The following is an 11802-nucleotide window of genomic DNA, read 5'->3' as shown; positions in this document are numbered from 1 at the left end:
CCGGGAATCAAACCCGGGAACCCGGACGTGCAAAGTGAGAATGCTACCGCATCACCATGAGCTGTGGACTAAGAAAAACATTATATTTATCATCTATGTTATCGGCACTATAAACATCATACCACTCTTGTTCCTTAACAGGCTTACAAAACTCTCTATTGCTGTTGGATTACCTTTCCTACATAGTTTATAATGAAATGCGACATTCTTTTGAGCACAAAAACCTTTTAGTGTTAAAATTTGTGCATCATGGTCTGAAAGGCCATTCACCCTTTTACTAAAAGAGTACCCATCTAGTAATAAAGAATGAATAAAAATATTGTCTCTGGCTATGCTACTGTTTCCCTGCAACATAGCTGGAAAAAACACTGTCTGCATCAGATCATATGAATTTATGAGTTCTACCAAAATCCCTTTTCTTGCAACATCATACACAAAATTTATTTTGAAGTCACCACATATAACTAATTTCTGGTACTTCCTACAAAGTGAATCAAGATCGCTCTCTAGCTTGAACAGCAATGCTCTGAAGTCAGAGTTAGGGGACCTATAACTAACAACAATTAGAAGTTTAGTTGCACTAAATTCAACTGTCCCTGCACAACATTCAAATATCTGTTAAGTGCAGTGCCGTAAAATGTCTATGGACTCAAATGCAACACTGTTTTGTATGTACACAGCCACTCCCTCACCCTGCAAGGAACTCCTTGAAAAACAGCCAGCTAACCTGTATCCTAGTAAAGGAAGCCTCTGAATAGTCAAATTATTTAAGCGGTGCACTGATATAACAGTAATTTCAGAGTCAACATCTATAAGCAGTTCACTAACTTTATCTCTAATAGCTCTTGTACTTTGATGAAATATGCTAATTCCTTCTCTTCTTGGAAACATTACATCCTCTGAAGATGAGCCCTTAGATATGGATATATGGATATGGTGTTATGGGCGCTCAAGAGTGTAGTCTTTAGCGCTGAGCCCTTAGAGGGACTTCCTTTAAGCATGTATACCTATCAGCTGACTTCAAGCCAGAAAAGGTGCAGCTCTAACACCAACTTCCACAAGATTTTTTTCCATGAGTGATCCCACCACCACCACCCACTACACTGTCACCTATAAGTTTTGCCAGCCTCCCCTTTCCATACCTATTGAGGTGCAGGCCATGTCTAGTGATATCCAATTTACTGATAGACTCAACTGGCACCAGCGAGATGTGACCCATTCCCTGTGCCATCAGCGCCCTCCCCAGACCCTCGTTAATGCGCCTAACAGCCGCATTAAGATGAGGCAGATCATAACGCCAAAACAGTTGCACTAAATGCACATTAGTGCCACCAGTTTGAATAACTATCTTTACCATATCACCACCTACATCATATTCCCTGCTCCACTCAAAGATTGTTCCCTGCTCCACCCACTATCACTACCTGATCCTCCTTCATAAAATTCCTAGGTTTTGCAGCTCTTGTGACCTGGTATTCACTCCCCAACACTTTCTGCAACTGTTGGCCCACTACCTAGCAGCAGAACCTTCTTCTTTCTATTAGGCTTTGCAACTGACTTAGGCCTCCTACCTGCTAAGGATTGCTACATGTTCCCTACATCTACAGCTACACGAGGCTCCTCTCCACTTAACTCTGACAGTTTGTCAAATCTGTTGTAGATACGCAAAGTACAACTCTCTGAATACCTCCTCTTACTAGGTGCCCTCTTGCCAGCTGCCGGTTCCCATTCCCCACCACCCTTCACCCTCTTCGACCTATCTAGTTTCTCCTCCATCAACTTATTTCTACTACAGATTCTGCATTCCCAAGAGAGGATCTCGCTAGAATTCCCACTGACTTCCCCACTGCATTCCCCCCAATGAAAATACTTTGAACAAATCCCACACTGTAACCAACTACTCAGAAACCTATGACAGAGAGACCACTTCTCACTCATGGTCAAATTTTACAATTACCGGAAAAATTATACATCTATGTTACGAAACTTCACTTACACCAGCAGAACTATTTATACAAATAACAACAGTGGTCTCGAAATTCTCTGTCTCCTAAGAGAGCAACTACTTGTATTAATACTACTACACCACAGCTAATACCAATACCAACAAAACTTCACAAAATTATTAGCTAAAGCAAAAAATTCAAGGGCACGGAAACACTCAACGAAGTTAAAACAGTGAATGTAAATTTTACTGAAATATTTCACTAGAAACAACAAGAAACGTCAACTGAAAACTAAAGCACGAAATTTACTAAACGACTTCAAGCACAGAAAACTCTAAATTACAAAGTGAGCGAACGTTTACAAAAGCTTATTAAGTCGTTATTTCGCCAAAAACAGCACGAAATACCGCTGAAAAGTATTCAATTTAATAACTGTATAACAGTGCACATGTAAGTTTGCCAGTAGTAGCGTTATTACAGCTGCACTGCACGCCGCAAAATGTAAACCCACTACATAGTTAGAGCACACGAAGCCACCATCTTATTCACATTCCTCAGAAATAGGGACGTTGGATGGCTGTTACTCTCCATAAAGACGACACATTGAGATGCAGATGGGCACAATGAAAAGATCGTTGCACATTTAGCTTTCAGCGAAAGCCCTTATTTGAAAAGTTGACACACAATCATGTACACCTCAAGCACACATTGCTTCCATTTTTGGCAGCTCCGGTCTAAGCTGCTGGAGAGGGTGAGGGTGTGGGTGAGGTGTTCTTACTTGTATAAATGAATGTATATGTGTATGCTTTTCTGAAGAGGTCTTTGGCTGAAAGCTAAATGTGTGACAAGCATTTTCGTTGTGCCTGTCTACAACTCAATGTGTCTTTATTGCGAGTAGCAATCTCTCTTACTCGGTATATTGGTGGTATTCCAAGCTGGAGATTCTATTGTTTGATGTTAGATGTGTCGTATCTATACAAGAATGGCCTCCTTGTTGAGTTATTTGTGTGCCAAGTTGAGTTAAAATACCTCTCTTTACTCCGGAGTTATTCCTACAAATCACTAGTTGTGTCTTACCACTACAGTAATTGTTTCTTCGTATCAACTCATAATACAGACAGCAAATACAGCTCAAACAATTGGTTTTAGGCTACAGATTTTTTTTGGCTCCAGATTAATATGAATGTTAAAACCGCTTAAAACACCAATTTTTGATGTTTTCGGTTCTTTATTGCTATTATTGCCAATTATAAATGTAGATGTCAAAGAAAGGCTGAAAAATTCGAAGGCTCTGTGAACCCTTTGCATTAGACATTTGAAGTTACATAAGTAACAAGGTAGCCGGGGCATGATCCCACTTTTGATATAAAATTGACATCAAATGGATATGCAAATCAACTAAATTGATCAATTAATGCCCCCCACCACACCCACTCCCACCCCAGGATGTGTTTCTATCAGCCTGCACATGCGTCCCAGTTCCGTCTCTTCCTCGCCGCACTGCTACCACTCCCTCTCCCCAACCTATGATATTGGCGGGAATTCCGAATTTCAGTGGGAATTCCGATTTTTGGTGGCATATCGGAATTTTCGCTGTACAATTCAATTGTCAATTGTAAAAACTCAAACAGGTGATTATATAGCGTCCCTTTCTGTCCTGAAGCACATGAGGCGCAGGTTCTGACACCTTATGTGATCTTCTTCGTGCACTCACGACAACGCGGTCTGCTGCAGGGAATCCTTCCAAACGGCTGTCGCGTTTTTTTTTGTTTTTTTTTTTAACCTTATACAATACTCTTACATAATTCCTGTTGCGCTGAGATGTCTCGTTGCTCGCCTCTATTGACGACAGTGATGTGCGCGCCGTACGACACGGCCTCCGAGTTCTCACTAGGCCTCACTGAAACTCCAGAGACTGGGCTAGCCATGGCTACACAAGACAATAAATTTAGAGTCGCAAGCGATCAAAGTGCACCTTTCCAGAGACAATATAATATGACCAAGCCAGGATTGGTTCCTGTTGAGGATTCAGTCGACCACCGCACGCCTGCTACACAGTATGTCACGAATCTCCAAGTAGAATTGCTTGGTTATTCATCTGTGTGTCACGAGCAGCACGCTAAATTCCCAACCAACACATTGCCATGGTAGGCTTTATGACCGCATTTCTACCGTCTAGGGCACCATTGGAGTCAAACGCTCACAGGTTCACCCCGACTTGCAAGGCAACGATGCTGGCGCATCACTTAAAAAACTATACTGCCCATATTCATCCTCGAAATCACGCAGTATACCACAATCTTGCAGTGCACTGACGCGTGCTTGCAAGCATTGGTATGAACGTCTCGCGAACTGCTTGTGGCCGCTAAGGAGCTATCACGACTTCCCAGAACGCTTATAGGAGCACGTTCTTGTATGCCCCCGTTTTTGTGATATCTCCTCACTCATCATTATCCCTCAACAGGGACACCAGACAGGAAGCGGCAAAAACATTGCTCATGGAATGGTAGTGCCTCTTACTCCACCAACATTGTAAGTCGTGAACATAAACCAAAAAGAAAAGCAGCAGTAAATTCTTATGGGAGACAACGCAGCGTGTTAATAGTTTAATAATCTTAATCTAATGCAACGATTATTGTTCCCCGAAGAAAGGTTCATATATTTGCCTATTCTACTAGGTACACCACTTAAACTACTATTATTCCACGAACTTCTTTTTGTGGAGATGTGGTGGAGTCCTATGGACTAGCGCCAATCCCTTGTTAGACTCCCCCTCCTCTGACGTGCATTAGGATTTGCAGGTCGAATTTCAATCTCCTGGTTCTCCTGTTGTCCTTAATTTCGCTCTCTCCAATTACGGTCTCTTTGCCGTTCGTTATTCCTCCTGTCCCAGATTCCTTGTCTAGATTGGCCCTGTTCGCTGACGTTCTGGTTTCCGTGTCTCTGGTTTCCATAACCTTGAATAGAGCAACCGTGATTTCCGTAACCCTGGTTTCCTAACTGACCAGTGCGATTATGCGATCTGTTGTCGTCTTCCCTTGCTGGCCCGTGGTATTTGTTATTTTGCACCTTCTTCCTGTCCTTTGCGTCTTGTTTATCGAAGACTTCTTCGAGTTCGCGCAATAGACTCTTGAATGCTTCTATGTCAGATCCACACTTCCCGACAAGTCTGTTGATACCCAACTGGCAATTTGGAAAAGCAAAATTTAATGATTTCTCCGTTGCTATATGGACTATCTAAAAACTGATTCTTCTTGAGTAAATCATCAAAAAATTTGGTTGCGCTCCTATGCCCGGACACTTCCAGTTCAGGACAAAATGTTATTTCCTCTTTAATCCTGTCTTGCGTTTCCTTTGACCAGTAGGTCCGTAGGAATGCACCAACAAATTCCTGATAAGTCCGACACGTCGGTGCCACATCCCGCATCTTTTCCGCGGCTTGGCCTTCGATGTGTCCACACATGAATTCTAATTTTGCCTGGGTTCGCCATGACGACGGTAATGAATTTGTAAACTGCATCACCCAGCTCTTCGGATGCATCGACCCTCCATTATCTTTGAATTTCTGGAATTTTAGTATCGACAGGGGGTGATTCTGATCAAAATCCTGTCGGATCCTCGCACTGGTGCTGTCACTCGTTTCCGATACTTGCACGTCTGCCGAGTGTCTTGGTCTATCTTGCTGATAACTGTGATGTGCTACCTCTGTATCACAGTGAAAGTGGCATTCCGCATTCACTCTTCTAAGTGGGCTGCAATTATTGGAGCTATTACTCGCTGTTTCTGCGTGTGCATTGTTAGTTTCGCACTCTGTCACTGGGCTAGAGCGCGGCGGGCTTTTCATCGGAGACACAATTCTGTGTACTCCATCATTGGTATCCGAACGCGCAGTACTCGTGTGCCCGTTTCGCTCTAGTTTTGTTATCTGACTCTCTACTTCTTTCATTCGTTTCGTGATGTTCGTAACAGCAATATCACCTTGAATCTTTAAGAACGCTAGGGATTTTGAGTGCGCTTGTGCCGCAAGCAGCAAGCGCCGTGCGAGTTGAGAAGTTACTTTTGCGATTTTCATTGCCCCTGTTGCTGCCGTTTTGGCTAGGCCTGCTACTTTTTGTGCTACCATTCACATTTGTTTTGCTTCTCCACATTCTTTCTTTATTGTTAGTAATTCCCCACGAATTTCCCCTATATGCGAAATTATTCCCTCAGTGTCCTTCTTAAGCTGTTCGTCAGCTTCTTCCTTCTCCTTCTTACGTTGTTTCTCAGCTTCTTCCTTCTCCTTGTTACGCTGTTTCTCATCTTCTTCCTTCTTACGTTGTTTCTCATCTTCTTCCACCTCCTTCTTACGCTGTTTCTTATCTTCTTCCTTCTCCTTTTTGCGTTGTTCGTCAGCTTCTTCTTTCATTGATCGTAGGAAGCTCAGTATTGGGTTTATGTCATCTTTTTGATCCTCGTCACACATGGGCGATGTAACGCTGGACACCTGGGCGCTAGACCTCTGACGTGACCGAGCCGGCCCCTGTCTGCTCTCGTTCGTTTGATTATAAACTTCTGCTACCGTCTCGACCTGTGTGCCTGTCTCTGTTTCATCCTCTACATCACTATCATAATCACGGCCGCGACGTTGCTCTAAGATCGCGTCCAAATCACCTTCCTCATCAATGACCCTATCGTCCTGTCCTGCTAAAAATGTGCCCATCTCATCTCCGAACCTATACCCGCCAATAAACTGCCCATTATCCGTTATGCTATCCTCTTTTGTTTTAGCTTCGCTCTATAATAGTCGTGCCTTACTTCTCGTGATCATTCACGAAAAACAATTTTATCTAAAATGCACAATAAAAATAATCTACTCCATTTATTTTTCCACATAGACATAACATTTCAACAACGCCGTTCCAACGCTGTAATTACATGCACGATTTGTTGTGGTACAGAAGCTGCACACAAACCCGACAAAGTGTGATGTGGTACGGACACCACATCAAAGAACCACATAATACAATGAACAAACAAACAAATATATACGCTGAAAACAAGGACAGTAATCATGCGCCGCTACTTAAAACTAATCACGGAACTACAAGAAAAAGAAGTCGGGTATTAATCATTAAAAAAAAAGTAGAGAAAAAAAACTTGAATGTTCCTACTAAGAATACTGTTTGCTTACCAGTGATTCACAGGAAAGATCCGATGCTAAGGGTCGCCATATTATGCGAGGTGCCGGGGCTAGCAGTGTATTTAACACTAAATTCTTCTAGAATCTTCATATGTAAATGATGCTCTAAGCCCCCCCCCCCCTATTCTAACTCCGACTTTTCCTGTTGCACGTGGGTTAAAAAGAAACGCGAACTGACTGTAATCGACCCTGCAAGTGGAGTAGAAAAGAGTTTGGCACCTGCAATAATTTAATTTGATAAATAAGTTAAATAAAGGAAAGTTTCATTAATGTAGTGAGAAATTATAGGGTTGCTCTACCGATTAACAGAATGAAAGTTCTGTCCAAAATACCAATATGATTTATTATGACTAAACTCAAAATAATAAACAAAACACATGAAAAATTTCCAATACATAAAAATGGCTCAAATTGGATACTCAAATAAATGCTGTGAAAGGGACATTTAGATTGTGACATTTATGGCGAAGTGGTATGTGGAGCCAATTCCTTGCAATTCAAATCTTAAGAGAAACACACAGTCAACCCAACATTAATTGCTGCTACAGTAGTGAGAACTCAGACAATGAACACCCAAGGCGCTACGGACGTACATTACCAAGCTGTCTTCTTAACTGCAAGGACACGATCTGGCGTACCGGAGGCGATGGCTGGTTACATCGACGTCCCGTCGTGGTGATGATAATGTCGCGAGTATAGCCCGAAACAAATTATCCTGGTCTGGTTGTTCCAGACTAAAGACTTCCTAGCAAAACAAATGCGCCTCTGAGGGAGACGAAGAAGGCTCGCCACACAATCACTGACGGTACAGTGATTGATTTTAACAAGCAAAGTCACACAGTAAATCCGATACAGTAAACTTCAGCTAAAACTGCTCAAGACAGACAACATAGGCCGCTTGTATGCAGAACGCTCAATTGCCAACTGCACTCAGAAAGTTACGTTGAAGTCGAAACTTCAGCAACTTCGTCAAACAATTACAATTAAATAAAAGTATATTAGACAGCCAACGGAAGGCAGGCTGTCCAGAGCAGTGAATGCTCAGTCATGTAACCTACTCCGACCGAAAGGCGAGAGCTGACTCTCAAGAGCACCCGTACAAGCCGAACACAGAACATTCCCGCCCCCACGACAGTGGCCGTGGTAAAACGTTCCAATCAGCAACTCGAAAACCGGCGGAAAATTCCACTCTATTGCCGAAGCGCTACCATTCCACCAATGGGGATTCTTGGCGCCAATTTTTACGCCGATTTTGCTACGTCACGGAGCTATGCCCTGAGCAAGCCAATCACAGTTGCGATTTTGCAGAAAAGGGGAATTTGCCCGCCAAGACTGCCTGGGAACACGAGTCATTCCCACGCTTCGCTGGTAGCCCGGCAGAAACGGTTTTCACTAAGTTTCTGCGAAGTAACGGAATCTCTAGCTCAGCCGCCTCTTCCGGCGCATCTGGGCGTGTCGCTCCCGCTCTTATGACAAGGTCGGCTTCTAGAAAGCATCCACTCGACTCCCTCACACCCATCGCCTTAACCCTTTCAAGTTCAGCGAAACTCACCTGTCACTGGACCACCCAGGTGACGAGAGACGCTGCGTGGGAAGTCCGTGTGTGAAGGAATAGCAACTTTTCAGAGCATGCAATTAGAGAGGAATATCGAATTACTCAGAGTAAGATAGAAATATGAGAGGGGGCTTCTGCCACCTTTCAAATTCTATGTGATAGCTGACATGTTCGGAAAAAGCTTTTGATGTATTTAGATCGTAACCAGGGTTTATAAAATGTTTGATCTCGTTGTGTTGCAGTATTAGATCAGCACCAGTGGACGTTGAGCAGCTGCTGCAGACTGAAATGCAGCAAGAACATGAGTACAATTGTAATATATTGCTGTTAGATCTTTCTTTTCATAGTACATATTTGTGTGAGGCATATATTATTCATTGTTGTAGGTGTTGCTACAGAGCAAGAAGAAAATGAGTTTCTACATCTACATCTACAGCTACATATATATACTCCGCTAGCCACCAAGCGGTGTGTGGCGAAGAGCACAATTCGAGCCAAAGTCATATCCCCCTCCCCCCCCCTCCCACCCGTTCCACTCGCGGATCGCGTGAGGGAAAAACGACTGTCTGAACGCCTCAGTACGAGCTCTTATTTCCCTTATCTTTGAATGATGATCATTACGCGATTTGAAAGTTGGTGGTAATAATATATACTCTACATCCCCAGTGAAGATTGGATTTCGGAATTTAGTGAGCAGCCTCTTCTGTTTAGCGAGTCGTCTATCTGCAAGTATGTCCCACTCCAAACTTTCTATGAGATTTGTAACGCTCTCGCGATGGTTAAATGTACCAGTCACGAATCTTGCCGCTCTTCTTTGGACCTTCTCAATCGCTTGGATCAGACCCAACTGTTAAGGGTCCCATACAGACAAACAATACTCTAAGACTGGACGAACTAACGTATTGTAAGCTATTTCCTTTGTGGAGTGCATCGCTTCAGGATTCTACCAAGAAACAGCAATCTAGAGTTCGCCTTACCTGTTACTTTTGTAATCTGATCATTCCATTTGAGATCATTTCGAATAGTCACGCCCAGATATTTGACTGATGTCACCGCTTCCAAAGACTGATCATTTATTTTGTACTCATACATTAATGAGGATTTTCGCCTTGTTATACGCAGTAGGTTACACTTACTAATATTGAGAGATAACTCCCAGTCATTACACCGCGTATTTATTTTCTGCAAATCATCATTGCTTTGTTCACAACTTTCGTGTGATACTACTTTCCTGTAGACTACAGCATCATCGGCAAACAGTCTAAGGCCGCTGTCAACACCATCAGACAGATCGTTTATGTAAATCGTAAAAAGCAGAGGACCTATTACGCTGCCCTGGACACACCTGAATTTACTCTTGTTTCTGTTGAAGTTACCCCGTTCAGGACGACATATTGCTCCCTGTCTGTTAGAAAACTTTCTATCCAACCGCATATGTCATTGGATAGACCGTAAGCGCGCACTTTTTGTAGCAAGCGACAGTGCGGAACTGAGTCGAACGCCTTTCGAAAGTCGAGAAATATGGCATCAACCTGGGAGCCGGTATCTAGAGCCTGTTGTATATCATGCACAAAGAGGATCAGCTGTGTATCGCATGATCGCTGTTTCCTAAAACCATGCTGGTTTCTGCACATAAGATTCTCAGAGTCTAGAAAGGTCATTATGTCTGAACAGAAAATATATTCCATGATTCTACAACAAACCGATGTCAGTGAAATTGTCCGGTAATTATGTGCATACGATTTTCTACCCTTTTTATAGATTGCTATGACCTAGGCCTTCTTCCAGTCCCGTGAAACTTTCCGCCATTCCAATGATCTCTGATAGATGACGGATAAGAATGGTGCTACATTTGTAGCATAGTTAACATAAAATCTTACAGGGATACCGTCTGGGCCAGATGCCTTTCTGGCGTCTAAGGATCTTAACTGTTTTACAATCCCAGACACACTAAACACTATGTCAGCCATCCTTTCGTTTGTTCGATAATTGAAAGGGGGAATGGTGCTGAAGTCCTCTTTCGTAAACGAGTTTTTGAAAGATAGGTTTAGAATTTCGGCCTTTGTTTATCATCAGTTACATTAGCTGTACTGTCAGCAAGAGAAGGTATTGAATTATTTGTAGCGTTCATAGATTTTACATCTACATGACTACTCTGCAATTCACATTTAAGTGCTTGGCAGAGGGTTCATCGAACCACAATCATACTATCTTTCTACTATTCCACTCCCGAACAGCGATCGGGAAAAACGAACACCTAAACCTTTCTGTTCGAGCTCTGATTTCTCTTATTTTATTTTGATGATCATTCCTACCTATGTAGGTTGGGCTCAACAAAATATTTTCGCATTCGGAAGAGAAAGTTGGTGACTGAAATTTCGTAAAAAGGTCTCGCCGCGACGAAGAACGTCTATGCTGTAATGACTTCCATCCCAACTCGTGTATCATATCTGTCACACTCTCTCCCCTATAACGTGATAATACAAAACGAGCTGCCCTTTTTTGCACACTTTCGATGTCCTCCGTCAATCCCACCTGGTAAGGATCCCACACCGCGCAGCAATATTCTAACAGAGGACGAACGAGTGTAGTGTAAGCTGTCTCTTTAGTGGACTTGTTGCATCTTCTAAGTGTCCTGCCAATGAAACGCAACCTTTGGCTCGCCTTCCCGACAATATTATCTATGTGGTCCTTCCAACTGAAGTTGTTCGTAATTTTAACACCCAGGTACTTAGTTGAATTGACAGCCTTGAGAATTGTACTATTTATCGAGTAATCGAATTCCAACGGATTTCTTTTGGAACTCATGTGGATCATCTCACACTTTTCATTATTTAGCGACAAAAATTTTTTGGGATTATTTTTAGAATCTGCAGATAAAATATTGCTTTCAAATTCGTTAAAAGAGTCTCTCATTGCCTTCCGACAGCTACTTTCATTTCGCATAATTTCTGTTTGTCAGCAGGGCAGTAACTACGTTTAAAACGACTGAGCAAAACTCTCTTCTTTCGCAGCAACTTCCTAATTAGCTTGTTGTACCAAGGTGGATCCTTTCCCTCCCCTATACTTTTGCTAGGCACATACTTCTCTAGCACATGGTGGACAGTACCTTTAAATTCCGA

General features: G+C 42.7%; 1 protein-coding gene across 1 annotated transcript; it reads right to left on the bottom strand.

Moving 5' to 3' along the window:
• Positions 1 to 6069: 6069 nt before the first annotated feature.
• Positions 6070 to 6645, bottom strand: LOC126273400 (uncharacterized). Its single transcript, XM_049976982.1, has one exon. The coding sequence runs from the start codon at positions 6643 to 6645 to the stop codon at positions 6070 to 6072; it is 576 nt and encodes a 191-aa protein (XP_049832939.1).
• Between the last annotated feature and the right edge of the window lie 5157 nt (positions 6646 to 11802).

Source organism: Schistocerca gregaria, chromosome 1 (assembly GCF_023897955.1).
Source record: "Schistocerca gregaria isolate iqSchGreg1 chromosome 1, iqSchGreg1.2, whole genome shotgun sequence".
Classification (NCBI taxonomy): Eukaryota; Metazoa; Arthropoda; class Insecta; order Orthoptera; family Acrididae; genus Schistocerca; species Schistocerca gregaria.
Note: the sequence above shows the minus strand (reverse complement) of the source record. Positions and strands in the feature narration are given on the sequence as shown.

Coding starts and splice junctions, on each gene's coding strand:
- LOC126273400 (XM_049976982.1), bottom strand. CDS start 6,645: ATGGGCACATTTTTAGCAGGACAGGACGATAGGGTCATTGATGAGGAA.